We start from the raw sequence: 23,660 nt of genomic DNA on the forward strand, positions 1-23,660 counted from the left end.
GCTTAAACTAGTGGATAGTGCTCAAATGAGAAAAAGAGCAAAGGCAAGAAACATGCAGAAAATATTGGAAATAAACTATCTAGGATTAGGTCTAAAAAATGAAGCATAATTGGGAGTTCTGGAGTGATTTAAGATCTCTACAACTCCTCTGTATTTAGTCCATTATCTTTTGCAGAACCAATTTTCACATACATCTTTAGGAATGTACTGAGAATAACAGAAGGGAACTTTTTGTGCTGAAAAAAAAAGAAAAAGAAAAAAATTGGCTCCAAACCAATTTTTTTTTTAATTTAATGAATGATTCTGCATGACTCTGTATGAATAAAGATTAGAAAAAAATTGCCTTGGCAATGAACAAATGCAAACCAAGAAATTAAACACTAATCTACAGCAGAAGTTGCTACACAAGAGACGTTTATTAATGTTCTGTTGTATTTACAGTTTTAACATAGCAAACCAAGGTGAATTACCACTTGGCAGAAAGCACATCATTCTACATTTATAACTCATCGGTTTCTGCTAACACATTATAAAAGCAAGTAGTACTACAGTATGTTAGGGATCATCTCAAAAGTTCCAAACTAATTCTTTCTTTGCTCCTTAGTATCTAATACCCTCCCTACTCCAGCCCTTGGCCTAATCATCAGGAGACAAGGAAAGAAAGAAAGAAAGAAAGAAAGAAAGAAAGAAAGAAAGAAAGAAAGAAAGAAAGAAAGAAAGAAAGAAAGAAAGAAAGAAAGAAAGAGTGAGTAGGACTCTTAATAATAAAGTATCAACTGTATTTTAGTAATTAAGCTGCAATTGTCCTTGTCCTTTTTATTTTATAGTGACAACACCTTTACAATTTCTTAGGTACATAACACAGAACAATAAGGTACTGCAAAATTTAGAATACAGACTATAAAAAATTAATGCTTATTATTCATCAATTAAGAACTTAACTTAATCCTGACGACACCTTAAATGCATTTTGCACTATGATTTTGCTTCCAGGTGTTCACAGTACAACTGAATAAATTTCTAGATTAATTTTAACAGCAAGTATGGATTATGCGTAGAAATGCAGTCATAACAAAAATCTGAACTTTTGAGAAAATCCCTTTTAAAATGGCCAGCATTATACATATCTTACACTAAAATACTTAATTCCAAGTTCATTTTGAGATGGAGGATGAATAAAGCAAGATTGCCCCCTACTGACTACAGGGACAAGGCTCATGCTATTTAAAATAACTACAAACAATAGATAAGGCATTATTAATACATCACATACTTGATTGCGAGAGCTTTTTCAAACATTAACCACTAATGATTCAAAGTTTATGGAATTTTGCATTAACTATTAAAATTTTACACCTAGGAACAAATAAAGAGAAATGATCTTTTTCAACAGTACTTTATTTTTTTAAAGCAGGTGATTATTCCTCTGTGTTCTGCATCTTGATTCACTTCCTGCAGGTGTTCTCTTGCTTCTTGAGAGAGAATTCATAAACGCAGGAAGGCCTTTGCCAGAAAACATCTGCCAGAGAAGGATATTGAATATTGAAACTCTAGTTAGCTTGTTATTTTGGCCAAGAGAAGGATGTAGTCACAAAAGAAGGCAGGATGTTTGCAGACACAAGTAGATTTTAACATAGCTTTAAGATTACTCTACACTGACATCATACTATTCAATAAACATTAACATTTCAGTTCTTAAAGTTACCAAGGACTCTAGAACTAGGAAGAACTTGAATGCTTTCTCTAAAGCCCACGAAGCCAGGGATCGATCTGTCTCTCCAAACGTCCTAACAACATAACAAAACGCAAGTAACACTTCCTTCATCCTGCACTTAACCTCCACAGCAATGACTGAAACTTGGGGACTAAGAGACGGTAGAATCCAAGTGCACAGGTAATTTTCCTAATACACCTGAAGCTCCTGTTTACCCTGCCAATTCTGCCAGATCTCACACAAGGAAGATTTCCACAAAGGACGCCAATGATGTCATGCTGTACTTAGAGCACTGCAAAGTTAAAGAATAACTGTAAACTCACAGGTATCACAGATACTTCTTTCAATCAATCAGACAAAAAAGTCAATGTATTGTGGGGCATATATTTCTGAAAAAATTTGATAAAGAAACTAATTTTTTTTAAATGTTTATTTATTTTTGAGAGAGAGAGAGAGAGAGAGAGACATAGCGTGAGCCGGGGAGGGGCAAAGAGAGAGGGAGACACAGAATCTGAAGCAGGCTCCAGGCTCTGAGCTGTCAGCACAGAGCCCGACACGGGCTCGAACTCATGAACACAAGATCATGACCTGAGCTGAATGAAGTCAGGCACTTAATGGACAGAACCACCCAGGGACCCCAAAAAACTGATTTTTAAAAAGGAGTATACATGACTGAAATAAACACTCTCAAAACAATGCCCATATACTGCATATTATTTTTAAGTTTATTTATTTATTTTGAGAGAGAGAACAAGAGGGAGAGCATGAGGGGAAGGACAGAGAGGGAGGGAGAGAGAGAATCCCAAGTAGGCTCTGGGCTGTTAACACAGAGCCTGACTCAGGGCTCTTGACCTGAGCCGAAATCAAGAGTCAGGTGTTTAACTGACTGAGCCACCCACGTGCCCCATATATTCTGTATTTTAAATGCAGTTTTAATAATTTTTGTTTTTGGTTTTCATGGAATTAACAGGAAAACGTACAAGTGACTCCCTACGTTAATGCAAAAAAAACCACACAACAACACTGAAGACACACACACTACTTCATAAATATTTGAGAAACAACTGTGTGGTATCATGCACCAAGGGAGAGTTGGATGGGCTCATATGGAGACCCTTAGCTTACTTTTCTACCTGTCCAGGTTACTGTAAAAGCTAGAACTAGCCCTTTCTTTTCTATCTTTTCTGATTAGACTACTGCATAAATCTTTAAAAGGCTGACAAAATGCAGAGAAGCTACAACAGAGGAAATCAATATATGGTTTTTTAAACTGTTCATATTTTTCCAAATTCCAAATTCAGTTGGTATTCAAGTAAACCAGTAATAGTGACACAAGAACAACTTTTCTTTAGATTGAGAGACCTCAGAATGTACAGTGACAAAGACATGAGAACATAAGGAACTCTAAAAACCAAGCAGAAGCAAAAAGTGTATCAGCAGGCCTATGTCAAGTGGAGGTTTTTGCAATGAGGCTAGACTTACTACAATTTTAAGTAACTTCAGCTTTATTACTTTCCATTAACAGATGAAAAATGATGTAAGAGTTCTTATTCATTAAAACACTAGAATTTGCAAGAACATATGATATAGTCCAGGTAACGATCTGACCACTTGCCTTAGATCATGCTGCTTCCACAGAGGTTGATTAGATCCCTCAAAGTCAGAACCACCCAACAAACAATAAAATTCCACTAAAGGAGTCTAGATAGGTTAACAGTGGGTGATCTCAATTACTATACAGGCTCCAAATGAAAATTATTACTGCTCTCTTAAACCTGGAGGCCTGTCCAGACAGACTTGACTCACAAGATGTCACAAAAACAATGGTGGAACACAACTGGAGGAAAGAAGGCTGTTAGGGACTCTGGACATCATTACTAAACTGTAGATCGGATCACTTCAGAAACAAAAGGAACCATCAGCCTACAGATCATTTAATCTCAAGAGGAAAACCACCATTTCTTCTTGAATGTTATATGAACTTTTTTTAGCAAAAATACCACTGGGGTGCCTGGGTGGCTCAGTCGGTTAAGTGTGTAACTTCGGCTCAGGTCATGATCTCACGGTTCATGGATTCAGGCCCCGCATTGGGCTCTGTGCCGACAGCTCAGAGCCGGGAGCCTGCTTCGGATTCTGTGTGTCCCTGTCTCTCTGGCCCTCCCCTGCTTACACACTGTCTCTCTCTCTGTCTTGCTACTTGACAACATAGTCCAACAAATTTAACTTTAACTTGGGGTGAACTTCCTTTAATAAATTAAGAGAAGTATTAAGGAGGAGGGGGAAGTTTATAGAAAGGGAAACATCATAGAAAAGGAAAAATAGCATCATATGGGGGGAAATTTTACATATCTGGTAACTAATAGGTACAGGTCACAGGAATCATCTAATTGTAAAGCGTCCTATCTCATTAATGCCAGGGCTTACAAACTTTTCCCTCCTATTTTAATTTTTTTTTAACGATTTTACATATCTGGTAACTAATAGGTACAGGTCACAGGAATCATCTAATTGTAAAGCGTCCTATCTCATTAATGCCAGGGCTTACAAACTTTTCCCTCCTATTTTAATTTTTTTTTAACGTTTATTCATTTTTTGACAGAGAGAGACAGAGTATGAACGGGAGGAGGCTCAGAGAGAGACGGAGACACAGAATCCGAAACAGGCTCCAGGCTCTGAACTGACAGCACAGAGCCCGACGCTGGGCTCGAACTCACAGACCGTGAGATCATGACCTGAGCCGAAGTCGGATGTTTCACCGACGGAGCCACCCAGGTGCCCCTCCCTCCTATTTTATATGTGGTTAAAATAACAACTTAAAATCTTTTGGGCTTCACAGGCACAAGTGCTTCTGGAGCAGCGTCTGATACCAGTTCACTGTGCTACCACATTCCAACTACTGCAGCTAAACCCTCAGTTCCTTGGCAGCATCAGAGGAAGTGGTACTCCATAAAAATTTATTTTCCAGTAAAATGGTAAATAAGAAAAAGTATGAACACAACATTTTTGACCATTTCAGATAAAGAGGTTTCTGAAAGGTATCTGTTTCTTTGGAAACAATACAGAAGGAACGTTCTGTTTTTCTGCTTCCTCACAGTCACTCACTTCTTGAGGCCACCGGGCCTACATTTAGCAGTTCCTTCTGGCTTTTCTTGCTGTGGGGCAGGAGACCAGATTTCCTTTTTAAGCTTAAATGAGCTCCAAAAGGGAACCTGAGAGCTGCCCCTATGATAGCAGTACATGAGCCTCACTGTTCGGCTTTTGTAACATCTACTTTGGCTGATTAGAAAGAGGCCTTCTGGGGTCATTTCAAGGTTTGTTTGTTTGTGTGTCCTGTATTTTGGGTCACCTGAACAGAAAAGTCACTATTCTTGTACCCTTTTCCAGAAAATGGCATACCTTAGTACAGCATGGGAATTAAGTTATTTTTCTGTTACGGCAAAGCTATTTTAAAAAGTACCTACCTGTGTCTTTCTGGCAAAAAGTAAGCCTACAGCTAGCTTTTAACTAGTGACATATATATCAAAGAAAGTTAAGAAGTCTCAGTGAAAGAAAATAAAATCTTCACATCTTCCATGATAGTTTGCTAGCACAATTTCAAACTAAATTAAATTTCCTCTCAACTAGAGAAACATTCTACATTTGGATCTAGATGAACAGTTCTTATCCCTGTCAATGGACAAAGGAAATTCAGTCCCATGGGATATTATGGCTTTTCAGATTCACTCTGGGGATACTGACAATTAGTAAGGAAGTCATTAGAATTCTAAATGCGGCTCTAAGCCTCCAAACCCCTAATTTAGAGCTCTGAATCCTCTGGGCATGTCAGAAATGATTTCAAATCAACTAGACTAGCAAAGTCAGATAGAAAAGAAAAGAAACTTAAGATGCCCTTCACCAGGAGATGCTCTAAGTTTCTGACAACTCCTAAAGCACAATAAGGCTTCTGACCCCAAAATACAGAGAATCGCAGGGGCCTAGAATGTCCCTTCACAATTCCATCAGCATTAGTACTAAGGACTGCCTACTGCAAATCATAATCCCATACTTTGCTTTACATTTAGAATACTCCTATAAAACATTTCAGACAGTTTTAAAAATCCAAACAAAACAATACCAATTTCTATGAACAAAAGCCACTCAATACAGTCTCTAACAATACAGGAAAACTGAGAAGTTCAGGCTTTCTTCCGAACCTGGCTGTTACTGGTTATGTGTTAGAAGCAAGATGAGGAAGGTGTGCAATCCCCTAATAAACATTGAAATTTCCTTCTAACTGAAGAATGAAGAGAATAGAAGTGTGATCTTGGTCCATTCAGAAATTCAAAGCTACCATTTGCCTAGACCTATAGAATCTATTATTTCTTAAAAAAGAGAAATAAGGGGGCACCTGTCTGGCTCAGTCAGTAGAACATGCAACTCTTGACTTCAGGGTTGTAAATCTGAACCCCACACTGGAAACAGAGATCACTTTAAAAGAATTAAAAGGGGAAGAGAGAGACAGAGAGACAGAGAGAGACAGAGAGAGAGAAAGAAGTCTGTCCCCTCAGGATATATGGGCATCAATGGATTAGGGGAAATCTATGGGTGATTTGGGCACCCTTTGTAAGGAGAACCATGGCAACCCAAAAGAATTAACTTTTGAATCTTTGGCAGGTAAGAATTAAATGTGAGGCTTAGAAATAGTTACCAATTATATGGATATGGATATGGATATGGATATGGATATGGATATGGATATGGATATGGATATGGATAGGAAAGAAAAAAGAGGACAATAGTAACTTCATAAAACTACACAGAACATCTGATAAGTCTCTTAAAGTTAGGATGTCCTAGACACAAAAACACATTAGGGCATTAGGCCAGCAGTGTCAACGTCCATCTGAGTCCAGACTTTGTAACCTAATTCAAATTCAGGATATGCCACATACTTTTAAACACGCAATAAATGGGGCGCCTGGGTGGCTCAGTTGGTTAAGCGTCCAACTTCGGCTCAGGTCACGATCTCGCAGTCCGTGAAGTTCAAGCCCCGCGTCAGGCTCTGGGCTGATGGCTCAGAGCCTGGAGCCTGTTTCCGATTCTGTGTCTCCCTCTCTCTCTGCCCCTCCCCCATTCATGCTCTGTCTCTCTCTGTCTCAAAAATAAATAAACGTTAAAAAAAAAAAATTTAAACACGCAATAAAACCTACTTCAAATGTTTTATTTCTTTAAAAAAAAAAAAAGAAAAAAAATCCAGCACATGTGGCACTCTTAAGGAACAAAGTTTTCTTTCAAATCAAAGTACAAACTGCCTTGAAGAAATTTACTTTAACCAATACAAGCCTAAGTTCTTTGCATGCTTTAACTTTTGTAAGAAATGCCTTAGGAATATACTCTACCATGCAGGTATCTGACCTCATCTATCACTGTAACTTTCTGTTATTTACATAAATACATTTAATTATACATATGAAATGCTTAATGCAATTTGTCATATTCAAGAAATTCTCATATTATTCTGTTTCTTAAAAACTTTTACCTATTTTTTAGAAGATTTTGTTTTGAAGTAATCTCTACACCCAACACAGGGCTCAAAATCACGACCCCAAGATCAGGAGGGGCATGCTCTCCTGACTGAGTCAGCCAGGCATCCCTGTTGCTTAAAAAGTTTTAATGCTGGGGCGCCTGGGTGGCTCAGTCAGTTGAGCGTCTGACTTCGGCTCAGGTCATGATCTCACAGCTCGTGAGTTCGAGCCCCACGTCAGGCTCTGTGCTGACAGCTCAGAGCCTGGAGCCTGCTTCTGCTTCTGTGTCTCCCTCTCTCTCTGCCCCTAACCCACTCGCATTCTGTCTCTGTCAAAAATAAATAACCATTAAAAAAAAAAAAAAAGTTTTAACGCTGTCTCACATCACCTGGCAAATTAATTATGGTGGGTAGTTTCTTTTCTAGACGCACACATCCTGATACTATCATGAATCTTCAACACAGAGAACTCCACTCTTAGCATCTGATTACTTTTGTTAACTATGACTACCCACAGCAAATAGAGAACAAATTAATGTTCACAAAGGGTTAGCTTGCATTGAACCAACATGTCCCTGGACTTTAAGGGCTGCTCTATGCATTCTACTGTTCCACTGCAAATGGGCTTAGTGCTCAAGATATTTGAAACCATTGTCTCAAGCTGGCTTTGCCAGCCTTGACCTTCAACACTCCTTTATGCTATAATCAAACTGCTGTCCCTTGAGCAAGCTTCATACTTCCTTGCCTCTGTTACACTCTTCACTCTGCTTTAGGTGATTCTGAAATCTACCCCACCCTATCCAATTTCTGCGTATCACTTAAGATGGATGTCAACTGGTACACCCTTTAAAACAAAGCCTTGTCTGATCTTCAGGGGGTGCCTGGCTAGCCCCGTCGGAAGAGCATGTGACTCTTGATTTCAGGGTTGTGAGTTCAAGCCCCATGTTGGGTGTAGAGATTACTTTAAAATAAAATCTTTAAAAACAAAAAACACACAAAAAAAGCCCCAAAGCCTTGTCTGATCTTCAACTAACCTAGCCCCTAGGGTGGTTTGAGATTCCTCTCCACAACCCACCCATCCCAAACTTAAAGGAACAAAGTGAAGTCCAAGAAGTCCTATCAGATCTTGTTACCAGAGAGGACTCTCTCTGGTATACTCTTTCCCAAGATTCCAAAGCTCTTCCTTTTTGCAGCTAAAGATGGAAGATGGAGCTAAGCTCTGGAGAAAACCACATAGGAATCAAAGAGGAGCCTTAGCAGGGCTTAGTCCTCCTCTTCTAGGCAGAGGTAAAGGTCCGTTCCCCTTCCTTTCCTTGGGTTTGACCCTCCTTACCACCAGAGTGGTAATGTCAGGGTGTGAACGTGAAGAAGGGCACCAGGAAAGTCTCCTGACTAATTTTAAGAGATGGAAGCCTTAGTGGGCTTGTAAGTAGCCTAGGCAAAAGGAGTTCCTCATGCAGACAATGGTTTCTTCCCATAGGAGCTCTGGGGATTGGGGGACCTATGTAATTACAGCCAAGTGATTAGGCCTAAAAGGCTCCTTTTCAATGCTATCCTCTGGAGCTGGTACAATAAGCAGTGGCTTCAGGATTCAGGATTCAAAGATCCTGGACCCCATAGTTACAGCCAAATATCCTAGCTTCCCAAAGACTATGAAGACCCCTGCCTCTTCTATACTGTCAGAACATGAGATAATGTTTTCTCCTATGGTAGTTTTTCCAACTTGCCCATTTCAATAGCTTTTAATGAAAACACGCCTTAACTAAACTAAAAACTGCCAAAAAGGCAAGGACTATGGCTTCCTTACCTTCTCTATATTTCCAACTACAGGGGGCATACTCTACTCTGATCGTGGAGAAAAACTGGCAATGTATCACATGATTATACCGGGACTAGAATAACGTTTTGTGTAATACCTTTAATAAATAAAGAGAACTCTGGTCCTAGGGAGATTTGAGAACGTTTCTGGCATCTTCCGAACTTTTGCATAATTGATAAATCCTCTGAGAAACAGGAGAAAACCTGATTTAAAAAAGAAAAATCAAGAATGAATTTATAATTTCTGTATTAAGTACACCCTCCCCACAGAAATATCCCTATTGATAGCACTATTTCATCATTTTTCTGCTATAAGTTATCAAAACATGAGCAATTTCCAAAGGATTTCCATACAAAATTTTCCATTTCTCATTGAGAAGACATAATCTTGAGAGCCCAAATGAAAGTCTTTTTGCACATTCAGAATCTAATTGGTCTAAAAGGGAAATAAAAAATAAGATAGAGCTAAACCTCTATTATTTGATAACCTCACTGAAAGGCATTATGAAAACTTACCTTCTGGGTTCCAAAACAGTATTTCAATAATTAAGCCCCCCAAAAAAGACAGGTTATAAAATATTTTTCTCAAAAAAAAAAAACAAAAAAAAAACAAAAAAAACCCCATCCCTCTTGTCAAGGTTTTTTTTTTTTTTCTGTCAACTGTACATATGCTGTCCACTAGGTGTCAGGATCCCCTTAACCTATTACAGCAATTCTTTTTATATTTTGTTTCGTTTTGTTTTTGTTTTTACAGCAATTCTTACATTCTCAACTCTAAATTTAATTTCTCTATTCTTAAAAATATATATACAAGTAGGGTTCACTCTGCCCTTTATTTCCCAGGCACTGAAGGAGTGAGGCTGATTTTCTAAGTCTACACCGAAAGCTATTTACATTCAGTTTTCACCTCTTGTAACAACCAACCCCCTCCTCCCCCCGGGAAGGGGGTATGCCCCCTCTAATGACAGCTCACTCTCTTCTGACCTTCCTCCTTCAGAGCTCTTCCCTGAGTCTTAAGAGACATTTTATTTTTTTAAATTTTTTTTTTTTTTCAACGTTTTTTATTTTTTTATTTTTGGGACAGAGAGAGACAGAGCATGAACGGGGGAGGGGCAGAGAGAGAGGGAGACACAGAATCAGAAACAGGCTCCAGGCTCCGAGCCATCAGCCCAGAGCCTGACGCGGGGCTCGAACTCACAGACCGCGAGATCGTGACCTGGCTGAAGTCGGACGCTTAACCGACTGCGCCACCCAGGCGCCCCAAGAGACATTTTAAAAACACCTTTATGGTGATATAATTCACATACCATAAGCTTCACTCATTTAATGTATACCATTCACTGGCTTTATTTAATTTTAGTAGAAATATAAAGCTGTACAACCAAAACTATTATCTTAACTTGAGAACATTTTTATGACCCCTAAAAAATCTGTACCCATTCAGCAAGCACTCCTCATTCCCATTCTGTTTGGCAGCAAAAGTAGTAAGTGACTAGAGAGCAGGGGTTACCCCATCACGTGCTGGGTTGTGGAATCCTGGTGAAATGAGTGGTTAATATGGAGTGGATGCCTACAACTCAGCTCCAGTCAAAGGGTGGGGGCCAGGTGGAAATATAGGCCTGTTTTGCTAGATATTCCAATTTTTAAGAAAAGTAAAAAAATTGAGACGCTTTATATGGAAACTCCTGATTTGTAAGTGACGGCAACTAATTTTTAAAAAAAACCTCTGAAAATAACTGTAGAACAAATTATAACTACAGGCTAGATGTAGCTCATTGAGTGCCAGCTTGAGAGCTCTGTGTAGACTTGTTCCTAGCAAAACAACAAACAAAATAACAAAACACCCAAGAATTGGTTCTCTCTGCAAGAGAAATTCCCAAAATGATCTAAACATTGGATCCAAATGCACAAGTTATATCCTAAGTGTCACTGTTTTTTCGCTTACTAGTAAGCAGTAAGATAAACAGAATGACTAATTACAAGTATGGTAAATTCTTCTCCCAAGAAACTTTAATAAAGGAAGGAAATCAGTTCATTAAGTTTCTATAAATTATCTATGTTATCAACAATCAACCTAAAAATACATATTTAATGCCTCTCCTTTGGTCCATTCAGGACTTGTCTGAATTTAGGCTTGGGGGATAAAGGAAAGTCACCCTTTTTCGTAAAGATACATTTTCAAGAATAAGCAAGCCAAGAAACTATTCCTCCAAAGTAACTCTTCTATGGGTCATTTTTATTATTAAGTGCCTTAAGATTAAGGGGGGGGGGGGGTTATGATTTATCTTTCCTTAGAATTCCAAAGACTATTAGTAGAATAGATGATGCTACTGGGGAAGTGGGGGATGGTGTGATATAAGATTTGTATTTTCTAAGTAAAATTTAGGTTCACCAATGCATGGTCTATCACCTTGGGCAAAGCAGGTAGGTCCTGAATATATTAAGCACCTGTTGGGCATGGGTGCTACACTGTGCTAACTAGACCCATTAGTAGCGTTGCCACCAAGGATCTTGATTAAGAAGGTAACAAGGCGGCCCAAAACAGGAGACAGGAGAAAGCGGTATCATAGAAGTGGGCGAGGCAATTATACTATCTTGAACGGGATGATCCTGCTATGGTTCTAGAGAAATGACAACAGTGATGGTGGTCAGTTATTGTATCATAAATATTTTCTTCACGAAGAAAGAAGCAGCCAAAACTATTCACCCCACTGTTCATTTCTTTGCTTTAAAATGTCTTAGAAGAAAAAATTTTTAAATACAGAGTAAAAAAAGATAATCTTAAGATGAACAACCTGAAATGCCTAGCATATTATATTCTTTTAATTGCAAAATCATTCTTATTCTCACCAGTACTGAACTAAAGAGTTCTAGAAACCCAATAATGATTCTTCCAGAAGTTATGTCTAGTAAGACTATACATTTTGTTTCTTGCTGACAGATCTGACTGAAGATTGGCCACATACATGCCTGAGTAGTTAGTTCAATTTGTTAAAATATACCTATAAATAATTTGGGGTTAAGTTTGTGAACCCTTTTGTCATGTATACTCTCAAGGGGAAAAATACTCGCAAACTATAAAGTAAGTCCTATTAGCATGCCCCACTGGTCACATGGGAAACCTGAGAAGTATATACGAATGGGTTAGGAAAAACCTACCACTGAGAGACCTTTTATTAACCTGCTTGTTACTCTAATGGTGACAACAACCTAGCCTTTAAGAAATGTTTTACAAATTATACTTACTATTGGTAATATATTACTGTATCATAAGCAAGATAAGGGTTTACTAAAAGCAATTTTACTTCTAAAATTAAAAATATCTTTTCTCTCCTTTGTCTACGTTAAAAGCACTTACCTAAAACCAGGAACACCCACCAGAGCCAGTACTGACCATCAAAATATCCAGGGAAATAGGTGGAAAACTGAAAAATAAAGCAAACAATTTTATAGCAGCTTAGCAAATACAATTTCACGTTTCAACTTAAGGGCACACAAAACACAAGACTTTTGCATACTAATGCTATCATTTAGCTCCTGCAAATTTTTAAATGAAAATATTTTATGTATTACTGACCTGAAATGGTTATGACATATGCAGACACGTTTCCTTTCATGGAAAGGCAATCTTGAGATACGATTTTGTCTTATAGACTCCTTGTTTTGCAGTGCTCAAGTCTGTTTATTTTTTAAAAGGTTTTTTTTTTTTTTTTTTTTGCCCATGTAATATTCATCCTTCTAGAAATACGTTTTGATGACCCTTTGACTTTGCTTACCCAGTGACAGAACCAATTATTTTGTTCCTATTCTTCCAGGTATGCCTTCACTTTGCAAGCTTTATCATGTACAACACAATAATTCGACTCCTTTGCCAAATAATGGCACATTCTGGCCAAAGGGAATTGAGGGCTGCTAAGGTCTTCTTGCATGTGGAGAGAAAAGCAAGAGAAGAAACAGTTGTCTTTCTTCTGCTGAGCACTGCTGTGCTTCTGCTGTGATGCCTTGAAACTGCTATGGCCGTTTTCACCCTGAGGGAGGAGCAGCTGTACTAACATGCTGAGCAGAAGTGGCAACTGTCCCTAATGATGTCAATGACACCCTGATTTAACTATCCTCCACGTCAGGGCTTGTTTTCATGGGAAATAAATGTGCTCCACGGTTTTCTAAGCCATGTTGAACCCGTTTTCTGTTACAGACCAGGCCATCCTGATACAAGTTGATTCACTCAATTCAGTTTTAAAATTTAGTCAGCTCTGAAAATTTTAGTTAAAAAAAAGATTGGTAACTAATTTTATCTCTGTTTTCTACTGGGGGCTTCAGTGTCCAAGAATTTAACACAGTCTCAGTGTTAAAATATAGCATTTTATTTCCTAATAGAATAACAATTTAAGACAGAAGGAACGAGAAACCCCTTTAGGACTCAGGCTCTTAACCTGAAGGCTTGTCTCAGATGAATATATATTAGCCATCTGGGGGAAAAGTCCTTAACTTTTACCAGACTCTCAAAGGAACTTGCAATCCTAAAAATGTTAACTGGTTAAAATAAATAAATTTGAAAAACTCCAGCTGTCAGTCAACACCCATTAATTAGTTTATAATGCCAATTTATGATGGATACATTGATTTTATCTATAAAAGCAATAAACTTATATGAAATCGCAGTATACTTTAAGAGACTAGATTTTTTTTTAAGTATAAATTACTTCAACAATTGTGACTACCTGATAACTCCCAGATCACTGATGATTTCTCTCTAATATACTGTAGAGATAAAGTCCCCTAATGGAGTAGCACTTGTTAAACAGTTTCAGCTCCCAGACATTTTGGTATAACCACTGATGCTACTGATAAACAACCCTGGAGGGGAGGAAGAGAGCTCTGAAGAGAGGGAAGAAGGGGGGAGAAACAAAGTGAAAGAAAGAGGGAAGAAGAAAGATAAACTAAAACTTTAGCAGAATTAGTGAGAGGGTGAGAGGAATGCCTATTTTTAATGAGACACCAAAGAAGTGTTATCTTTCTTTTTGTCATAAAAACAACTAATTTCAGAACAAACACACATATTATCCTATTATAAACATTAAAAGCAGAGAAAGCAACTTGTGAACAACCTGTAAGATAGATACCTTGGGGCCACCAATATTCACTAGATTTAAGTATAAGACTTGCATGCATGAACCAACTGCAAATGATTTAGGTTCAACTTCATGAAGCCAGAATAAAGACAAACCTAAAATCGTTTTAAATGTAGAGATAATGCTAAGCAACAACACATGAAAAAAAAAAGTCAAATATTCAAACTTATTCCACTTCTTGTTTCTCAAAAGGTCTATCTTTTCTGGTATACAACTTACCCTGACAATCAGGATCCACTTAATTAGAGAGAGACCAAATCCTGAAATGGCCCCATACCTTCCTGCAGCTGAGGTGGTCAGACAAAAAGACAGGAAAAATCCAATCCAGTTAAAGAGGAATGCCACTGTAAAGGCAGAGAAGAAAAAAAACAAAACATGTCAAACATGTCCTGTTATTATGGTAAGAGTGCCTTCTACACTTGCTTTTGCTTAAATGGTTTTTCCAAGGATAAAAGCCCAGCCCATCCACCATAACACTTCCCTTACCTCCTACATCCATTCTGTCTTCCTCCCAAAAGCAAACAAGAAAACATATCTATTGCTATTCACTTTCAAAAATGCCTTAACATTCACCAAACTGTATACTTATGACTTGTGCCCTTTTATGTGTTACACTTCAGTAAATAAAATAATCTGATTCAAGTTATTCATCGTCCTACTTCTATGAATCTTGACAGCTACATAGCATCGCCTCTAAAAGCACTGCCTTTCCTTTATATCTAATCTTTTTAATACCGCAAATTAAAAAAATGGTTGCTCACTTCTAAGTGACACTCAGGAACAGATAAATGCAAAATAACATCAAGGAGGGGAAAAAAAATTCGGCTGACTTTGATCTGTCAGAAAATAGAAGCTTGCAAAAAAAAAAAAAAAAAAAAAGGCAAAATCAATCAGACTAAGGTCTTCAATTCCTACTCTACAGGTCAGGTCTGAGTAGGAGCAATGCCAAGGATCCTTGCAGACCTAAAATATGAGGCTTACTTATTAGCTCATGTAAAAATACAGCATCCCCATAACTACTTCAGTTATATTTTCTATAGATATAAGAGAAGACAAACAGAAGGAATATTAAGAAAAATGTATACTAAGTTCCTGAACATCTCAATAAGAGGCATCAAATGCATACAATGTATTAAAATATTAGTTCAACTAGTCACTTTAATTCAGTCAGATACGGCCATACTTCAAAGCACTCTGGTTGGTGAGAGGTGGTCCTACTATGTGTATTTACTTACTGAAAAAAGTTAACATGAAAATCCCATCATTTCCTATCCTCAGCTGGTCAGCATCATCAAAGTCATCCCGACCCACAAAGTCTTCATCCTAAATGAAAAGAGAAAGGTAAAATCAAGATGAATTATTTGTAGGCAAATGAAAGGCATCAAGAAAAATAAGGAAAGGAATAAAAGTGAGTACCAAGGAGAAAATTTACCGCTTTGGCTCAATTCAAAATAATGAGCATTAAGGTTCAGTATGTGTTAAAAATTTCATTTTGTCTTTTAATAAAAGATACAATTAGAGAACAGGCAAATCTTTCTTCTATCTCTATAGTTTTCTAAATGAACTGTTCATTTTATAACCCAAGTTCTTTAAGAATACACTTCAAAAATTATAAAGTTCAAAGAGAAGTATTCACTCAAATATATCTAAAGGAAAAATACATATTTGGCTTAAATTTGCCTTACATTCTAGAATCAGTAACCCAGGGCCTGCTGAGGGCCCAGATATTAGTAATCCAGGACCTTATTAAGAAGTTCAAATTTTTATAAGACATGGGAGAAAAAGAATAGCAAGATCACACATGAAGAGGCTGTGGGGCTGCCCAATGCTCAACTTTACAACCATTTTGTTCACTTTAGCATAAAGGTCTGAAACAACCTTACTTCCAAGCTTATTGGCGGAGAGGATCCTTTCCATCCTAACTTGAAAACATATTACTCCAAGTCTAGGAGGAACAGGACCCTGACCACCATTAACCATGTGGCCCACCTTTTTAACTGATGTATGTTATGTGTTGAAATACTGAAACACATATGAATATACACTTAAAAGTAAAAGCCAGATTTGTACACAGTCCAATGAAGGTTCCTCAAATGCACAAAAGGAAAAAAAGGGAAAAAAAAACCCTTAGGGACAATCCAAACTCACCCTACACAGACAGAAAGGAGGCTGGGAAATCCATAACAAGCTAGGGTTCACCTGGGGAGGGTGTACTGGAGAAACGGAAATGTAAGGGGCAGCTTCCATTTCAAACTTAACACACTTCGTCTCCTGTTAGAAATTTTTACAAGAGGGGCACCTGGATGCTCAGTTGGTTAAGTGTCTAACTTTGGCTCAGGTCATGATCTCACAGTTCATGGGTTTGAGCCCTGAATCAGGCTCTGTGCTGACAGCACTGGAACATGCTTGGAATTCTCCCTCTCCCTCTCTCTCTGCCCCTCTCCCACTAGTGCTTTCTCTCTCAAAATAAATGAACTGTTAAAAAAAAAAAAAAAAGGAGGGGCACCTGCGTGGCTCAGCCGATTAAGCATCTGACTTTGGCTCAGGTCATGATCTTGCGGTTTGTGAGTTCGAGTTCTGCATCAGGTGAGCGTGAGCCCTGCTTTAGGTGAGCTCAAGCCTTGCTTCAAGTAAACCCTGCTTCTCTCTCTCTGCCTCTCGCTCACTTGCACCCTCTCTCTCTCTCAAAAGAGGAAGGAAGGAAGGAAGGAAGAAATTTTTACAAGAATGTGTTTGTTTTGTTTTTTTTTTAATACTAAGTACCCAGTTTCTGACTTCATATTAGGAAAAATAAGGCCTTGCCTAATTAGAAACTAATTGGGTTGTTTTGTTTTGTTTTGTTTTTGCATAAATACTCAAAGATATACTACAGAAAGACAGGGAAGTAATTTCTAGTAATACTGCAGGTGCCTTCTTTTAAAAAAAAAAAAAATTTATTTATTTACTTTTGAGACAGAGCACATGCACAAGCCGCAGAGGGGCAGATGGAGAGGGAAAGAGAATCTGCACTGTACGCGCAGAGCCTGACTCAGGGCTCGAACTCGTTGTGAGAACATGACCTGAGCCTAAATCAAGAGTTTGATGCTTAGCCAATTGAGCCACCCCAGGTGCTCCTTGTAGGTGCCTTCTAACTGTTCTTCCTGTCCTTGGTATCTATACTATCATTCCTCCTACAAATTGCTGCTGGGTTAATGTTTCTAAAACACATACTTGTCTTATCATATCCCTGCTCAAAAACTTTCACAAAGATTCTGTGTGACCCACACATAAGCCTACATGCCTCACCCTAGCATTCAAAACATTCTACAGCCTATAGTCTGGTCACAAACTCTTTGCTCAAGCAAAATCAATTACTACATTCATAGACCCTTTCCCACACCGGCTAAATTCATGTCTGCTTTCTGGACTTTTCCTTTTGGAATGTTCTTATCCATCAAAACTCAGGATCCACTTCAAATCCCATTTCCCCCACAATCACATAGTAAAAAGTCACAGTTCTTAATGCTCACGGCACCTGTGCTGCTTAGATATTGGTATTTGGGGGCCTTTTCCCCAGCTGTCTTTAAGTTCTTGTATAGCAGGAGTACTGCCTTATTCAAAACTTTCTACCTATCCATTACAAAATACATAGCACATTGTAAAAAAAAAAAAAAAAAAAAAAGAAAAAAAAGTGGTCTATGCATGTTTGCTAAATAACGTTTAACAGGTTCCTAAATATGTATCCTTGTCAAATAAAAGTATTCTAAGGAGTTCTGTTATTAATCAGAACTAATCTCCTGGTCTATTTCCATGGGACAGTTACCATATAATCTAAGGGAACTACAGAATACACATAAGACTTTAGAGTCTAGAATACCTGGGTGTGACTCTCACCTGTGCTACTTATTAGCTATTATGACTGCGCAAATTACTTAATTTCTCTGGGCTCAATTCTGTAAAATGGGGATAATATAATCTCTATCTTGCAAGGTTGTTGTGAGAACTGGAAACAATATACTAGAAACTGAGTACATACCAAGCATGTCGTTGGCTTCCAGTATTACATGAAGACTGTTTTGTCCTTAGATAAACTCCTTGAAGGTTGGTAGTTTCTCCCTGGAAACTACAAGAACTGAGCACACACTACCATATGGCATCAGCCTAGTCTAGGCTTATGAACTATTATTTCTATCAAGTAGTGGTTTTAGAAGCCGGACTCCTCATAGTAGGTATGGTCTGTCAACAGTCCTCTACCCTAAGGCCTGAACTTCTGGGGCCTATGCCATTGCACTGTCCCGGCTAAACCTCTGTTTTTGTTCTTATTGTTCACCTAGTTTCCTCTCGGGATGAGTCTGGAACCCTGACTGCCCCTACTCTACATTTTCCCAATACTGGCCCAAGGCCCTACCTGCATCAGCTTTAACCTGGATGAGTATTTATGAAATCACATCTAGTCACTTGCAGATCTGACATCAAGAACAAAGAGTGCCTTAAAATCTCCCACTGGCTTTCATCACACCCAACCTACAGGATCCGAATTCACTATGTCCTCACAGACACAGGAGTGGTCTGGACTGCTGGTGACATGAGGTTCATCTAGACAATTGCTGGGGCCCTGTTATAAGTTTCATAAGTTTAATTCTATAAGGATGAACTTACTCTCTCCATAAATCTCCCTATCTACCTAACGCCAAAATATGAAATGTGCAGATCAAGGCAAAGTCAGTATATTTCCTAAATCAGCCCCTGCTCTAAGACGTTTCAGTTAGGGCAGGAAAGTTGAGAAAATGGTGGTGGAAGGAGAGATACAGGGAAAATTTAAACTGGCCTGACTAGTGATTTTTTTTTTGCTGATTTGTAACTTTTACCACATCATTTTCAGGAAGAGGTAAGAGTTTGTTATCCCAAAAGAAAATGTACTTGTTTTTTAAAAAAATAGCTGTACTTTCTCAAGAAACTAAAAATAGAACTACCCTATGATCCAGCAACTGCACTCCTACGTATTTACCCAAAGGATACAAAAATACAAATTCAAAGGAGCACATGCACCCCAATGTTTATAGCAGCATTATCAACAATAGCCAACCTATGGACAGACCCCAAATGTCCACTGACTGATGAATGGCTAAAGATGTGGTATGTGTGCATGTGTGTGTATACACACATATACACACAATGGAATATTACTCAGCCATCAAAAAGAATGAAACCTTGCCATTTGCAGTGACACAGATGGAGCTAGAATGCATTATGCTAAGCAAAATAAGTCAATGAGAGAAAGACAAATACCTTATGATTTCACTCATATGTGGAAGCTAAGAAACGAAAGAGATGAACACATGGAAGGGGGAAAAAAGAGGGAAACAAACTACAAGAGACTCTTAATGATAGAGACCAAACTATGGGTTGACGGAGGGAGGTGGGTGGGAGATGGGCTAGACAGGTGATGGGTACTAAGGACGGCACTTGCTGCGATGAGCACAGGGTGTTGTATGTTAGTGATGAATCAATGACTTGTACTCGTGAAACCAACACTGCACTGTATGTTAACTAAAATTTAAACAATAAAAAATTAACTGTACGTTTATGAATTAGTACAATCATAAGCAATAAATCAAAAGTGGGTAATGAAGAGAACCTAATTCCCATAAAGCAGCCAGCAAGTAACATGGTAATTTGGACTTACTCTTCCAGGAACCAAGGGGATAGTAGCCTCAGCCTTTGTTCTCTCAGCTTCATCATAACTGGGCAGTGTTGTTGCCACATTGTAAGACGGAGGCTTTGGAAATCCAGACTCATCTTTGTAGTCAAAATATGCTGCAGAATAAAAAGGAAGTCATAATTAACTGACCATTAGCTAAACGCAGGAAAAAGATGATTTCTACTAACTCTGGAAAACAAAAACCAGCCATACTTCTAAGGGTACATACAGAATAATTGAACCAAACTGTTCATATAAGAATATAAGAGATTGAGAATGATTTTTAAATTCATCTACCTTTTAATTATTTAAGCAGATTCATTGAAATCACTTTGCCTTCCCTCCCAAATGCCTTGGAACACTTTTTTCAACTGTCACTTGATATGTTCACCAAAGGCACTCAGTATTACTAACAGTAGCATAAAGACAACATTTAAGCCAAAAATACATCACCTGTGTGTCTGTAAGCTATACCATAGTTTCCTCCCAATTATAAAGAGGAAAACCAACTTAATAAAAAAGTTAAAATTCATTTCTCACGAGTTTATTCTGGCACTTTGATTCTTACCCATTAGTTTTACCAGGTACTGTTTTCTATGATGTGCCTAATCAGTTCAGGTAACTAATTCAGTTACAGGTAACTGAACTGAGGTAACTAATTCAGTTACAGAGCCATCATTTATCTGAATTAAATCTTTCATTTCCTCTTTTTAATGTATCTTCATTCTCATTAACTTCTATGATAAGGAACTCAATATTTATTAGAAAAGATGTATTTAAAAATCTATTAAATTTCTACACCATTTTTTTTAAAAAAACAAACATTTTGAAAAAAGTCCTATAGTTCATCAAGATTAACATTTTTCTCTCTTCTATTTCTTCTGGTTAATTGTAATTAACTTCCAATTTTACTGTAATATATTACTGAAATCATCAATCAATACAATTCACCTCGTTAACAGAAAAAAGAAAAATTCTATTGTATTCACATGGACACAAAAAGCGTTTTACACAATTCAACACCTACTGATAATAAAAACACTTACCAAATTAGGAATAAAACTTCCTTAATTTGATCATAAGTCTCTACAAAATACCTAGAGTCAATATCATAATTAATTGCAAATTTTTAAAAGCTTTCTCCCCTAAGATTAGAATTAGACAAAAATGCCTACTGTCACTACTTCCTATCAAACATTACCTTAAAGATCCTACTAGTTCATATAATATGGCAAGAAAAGGAAATACAAGACAGAAGTATTAGAAGAGAAGAAATAACTGTCCCTAATCATGGATGACATGATTATAGACCCAGAAAATTCAAGAGTATCTACAGACAGCCTATTAGAATTAATATATGAATTTAGCAAAGTCTCTGGATGGATATAAATCATCAATTGTATTTCCATATACCAGCAACAAACAGAAAGTAAAATTATATATGGACCATTTTTTACAACAACGTGAGAAGTAAATCTAGTAATAAACATATAAGTACTCAATGTTGAAATCTACAAAATACTACTGAGAGAAATTAAATAAGATCTTAATTACATGGAGAGATATATCATGTTTACAGACTGGAAGCAGTATTATGAAGATGTTAATGCTCTTCAAACTGATCCCAGATTCAGTGCAATTCTAACTAGAATTCTAGCAGAATTACTGTTTTCTTTTGTTACAGTTTATGGAAACTGACAAGCCTATTTAATTGTAAAATGTATATATATGCAAAAGGCCAAGAAAAACCAAAGCAATCTTGAAGAGCAGTTAAGTGTGAAGGACCTACATTACCAGATACCAAGATTATAAAGCTCTACAATTAAAATAGTAGGGGATGGGCATAAGGATAAGTAAACAGACCAAAGAACAAAAAAATGAGTCCAGGGGTGCCTGGGTGGCTCAGTTGGTTAAGCATTCAACTTTGGTTCAGGTCACGATCTCACGGTTCATGCATGGGTTCAAGCTCTGTGTCGGGCTCCATGCTGACAGCTTGGAACCTGGAGCCCACTTCGGATTCTGTATCTCCCTCTCTCTGCCCCTCCCCTGCTCACTCTATGTCGCTCTCTCTCAAAAATAAATAAACATTAGAATACTGAGTCCAGAAAGAGATCCACACATATATGGTCATCTGATTTACAACAAAGGTGACACTGTAGGGCAGGGAAGAAAGAATGGTCTTTTTAATAAATGGTGCTGTACCAACTGCCGATCCATACAGAAAAACAAATTCATCTTGACCACTATCTTACACTATACAGAAAAAAACAATATCAGATGGAATATAAATCTACATATGAAAATAAAATATTAAAGCTTTTAGAAGAAAATATAGGAAAATGTGTTATTGAAACTAAAGCTGCCACCTAACCCAATTTAAAGAACTTGTTTTTTTCCATGTCAAAATTGCTATTTAAGATACATGCACACACATACATTATAATATATACATTAATGTAATATATACATATATAATTAATGTGATACATACATTATAAAACACTACATAATCTTCTATTAAATTTCTTTTTATTTCTCATCAAGTCAAACTAAGTTATTACAAACAGAAATGTACAATTTAAATTAGCCTACTGCCATAGTAATTCTGAATACATGAATAAAACTGATACCTACCACCTTAAGTTGAAGAAAATTAACAACATGTTTATTTCCCTATTTCAAAATATTTTGTAATGGGATCCATCAATATACATACTCACATCATTTTAAGTTACCAAGAAAAGTTTAGTGACAATCTTTCAAGTTTATTTAATATATTCAGAACAACAACAACCAATATTTGTTAGACTGTTCAATTTATATATCACAAATTAAAATAGGTAGAGTGTGCGAAATAATGACTTGTGCTCTTTTTTTTCCCTACCAACATGCATGTGTCATTTTGTTTCTCATCACTTTCCTCATAAATGGAGTAACAGGTACACATAGCATTTATCTAAAAAAAAAATTAGCAATGTTAATTTAACAACAAAGGGGGAAAAGGCCATTTAAACCATTTTAGAGGTTTCCTTTTTAAAAAAAAAGTCAAAATGGAAAACCCCAGTTCATACACAAAAAATTAATGTTCTTGAGTAACTTATGATCCCTAAAAAAGATTTCCCTGAAACTTCACTCATCTGAAACTCAAAGAGCTCAGTAGAGACTCAGGAAGTTAAAAGTTTGGTTGTTTATTTTATTTTATTTTTATGTATTATTTATGTATTTTATTTGTTTGTTTGTTTTAAAGGCTTCTGTGTAGTTAGACGAAATGCTATAAAATCCAAAGACTTTATTCATAAGAGTATTCTTCAGGCTCTATTCTAGAAGTAGTTTACCTCTACTTTATACCCAATCTCAAGAAGCTTTGTTTTTTGCCGTTGAGGCCCACAGCAAGATTAACAACAACAAAAGAGAAAGATTAAAGGGACTTCTGTAAGGACAGCTATGGGAAATACCATCTGACAGCTAAGGGAGAATCTGATTCTTGAATCAAAGTTCTACAAATGTCAATGAACAAAGGCATCACTATAGTATAGAACAGAATATCTTCCAGATAATGTTTCTGGTTGCAATCCCTAAATCATAAGAAAAAATGTAAACAAAGAATATGAGATATAAGTGAATAAGGGAGGGAAGTGTTTGAAAAAGATTTGTCTCAAAAATGGTTCTAACTTTTTACAATTACGGAAAGTACAAACTCAGATATTCAGGGAAAAAATTACCTCTTAATAATTCTGGGTAGCTAAATATAAAAGACTTTTATCATTAAAAAAACAGGAACCAAATTTCTTATTAATGAGTTAAATTTTCAGT

At 37.1% G+C, this 23,660-nt stretch overlaps 1 protein-coding gene across 1 annotated transcript in view; it reads right to left on the reverse strand.

The window, feature by feature from the left end:
• Nucleotides 1–397: 397 nt before the first annotated feature.
• NDFIP1 (Nedd4 family interacting protein 1) overlaps nucleotides 398–23,660 on the reverse strand; it is a 56,531-nt gene continuing 33,268 nt past the window's right edge. Inside the window, exons 3-8 of the mRNA XM_019424549.2 lie at nucleotides 19,833–19,963; nucleotides 15,403–15,490; nucleotides 14,387–14,511; nucleotides 12,394–12,460; nucleotides 9,134–9,239; nucleotides 398–1,519 (exon numbers count right to left, since the gene is read on the reverse strand). Of these exons, the coding sequence (XP_019280094.1) occupies nucleotides 9,136–9,239; nucleotides 12,394–12,460; nucleotides 14,387–14,511; nucleotides 15,403–15,490; nucleotides 19,833–19,963 (515 nt within the window). The 3' untranslated portion in view covers nucleotides 398–1,519; nucleotides 9,134–9,135. The remainder of the gene's footprint in view (nucleotides 1,520–9,133; nucleotides 9,240–12,393; nucleotides 12,461–14,386; nucleotides 14,512–15,402; nucleotides 15,491–19,832; nucleotides 19,964–23,660) is intronic.

This window comes from Panthera pardus, unplaced genomic scaffold, assembly GCF_024362965.1.
Source record: "Panthera pardus isolate Hobbes unplaced genomic scaffold, ASM2436296v1 HiC_scaffold_2, whole genome shotgun sequence".
Classification (NCBI taxonomy): Eukaryota; Metazoa; Chordata; class Mammalia; order Carnivora; family Felidae; genus Panthera; species Panthera pardus.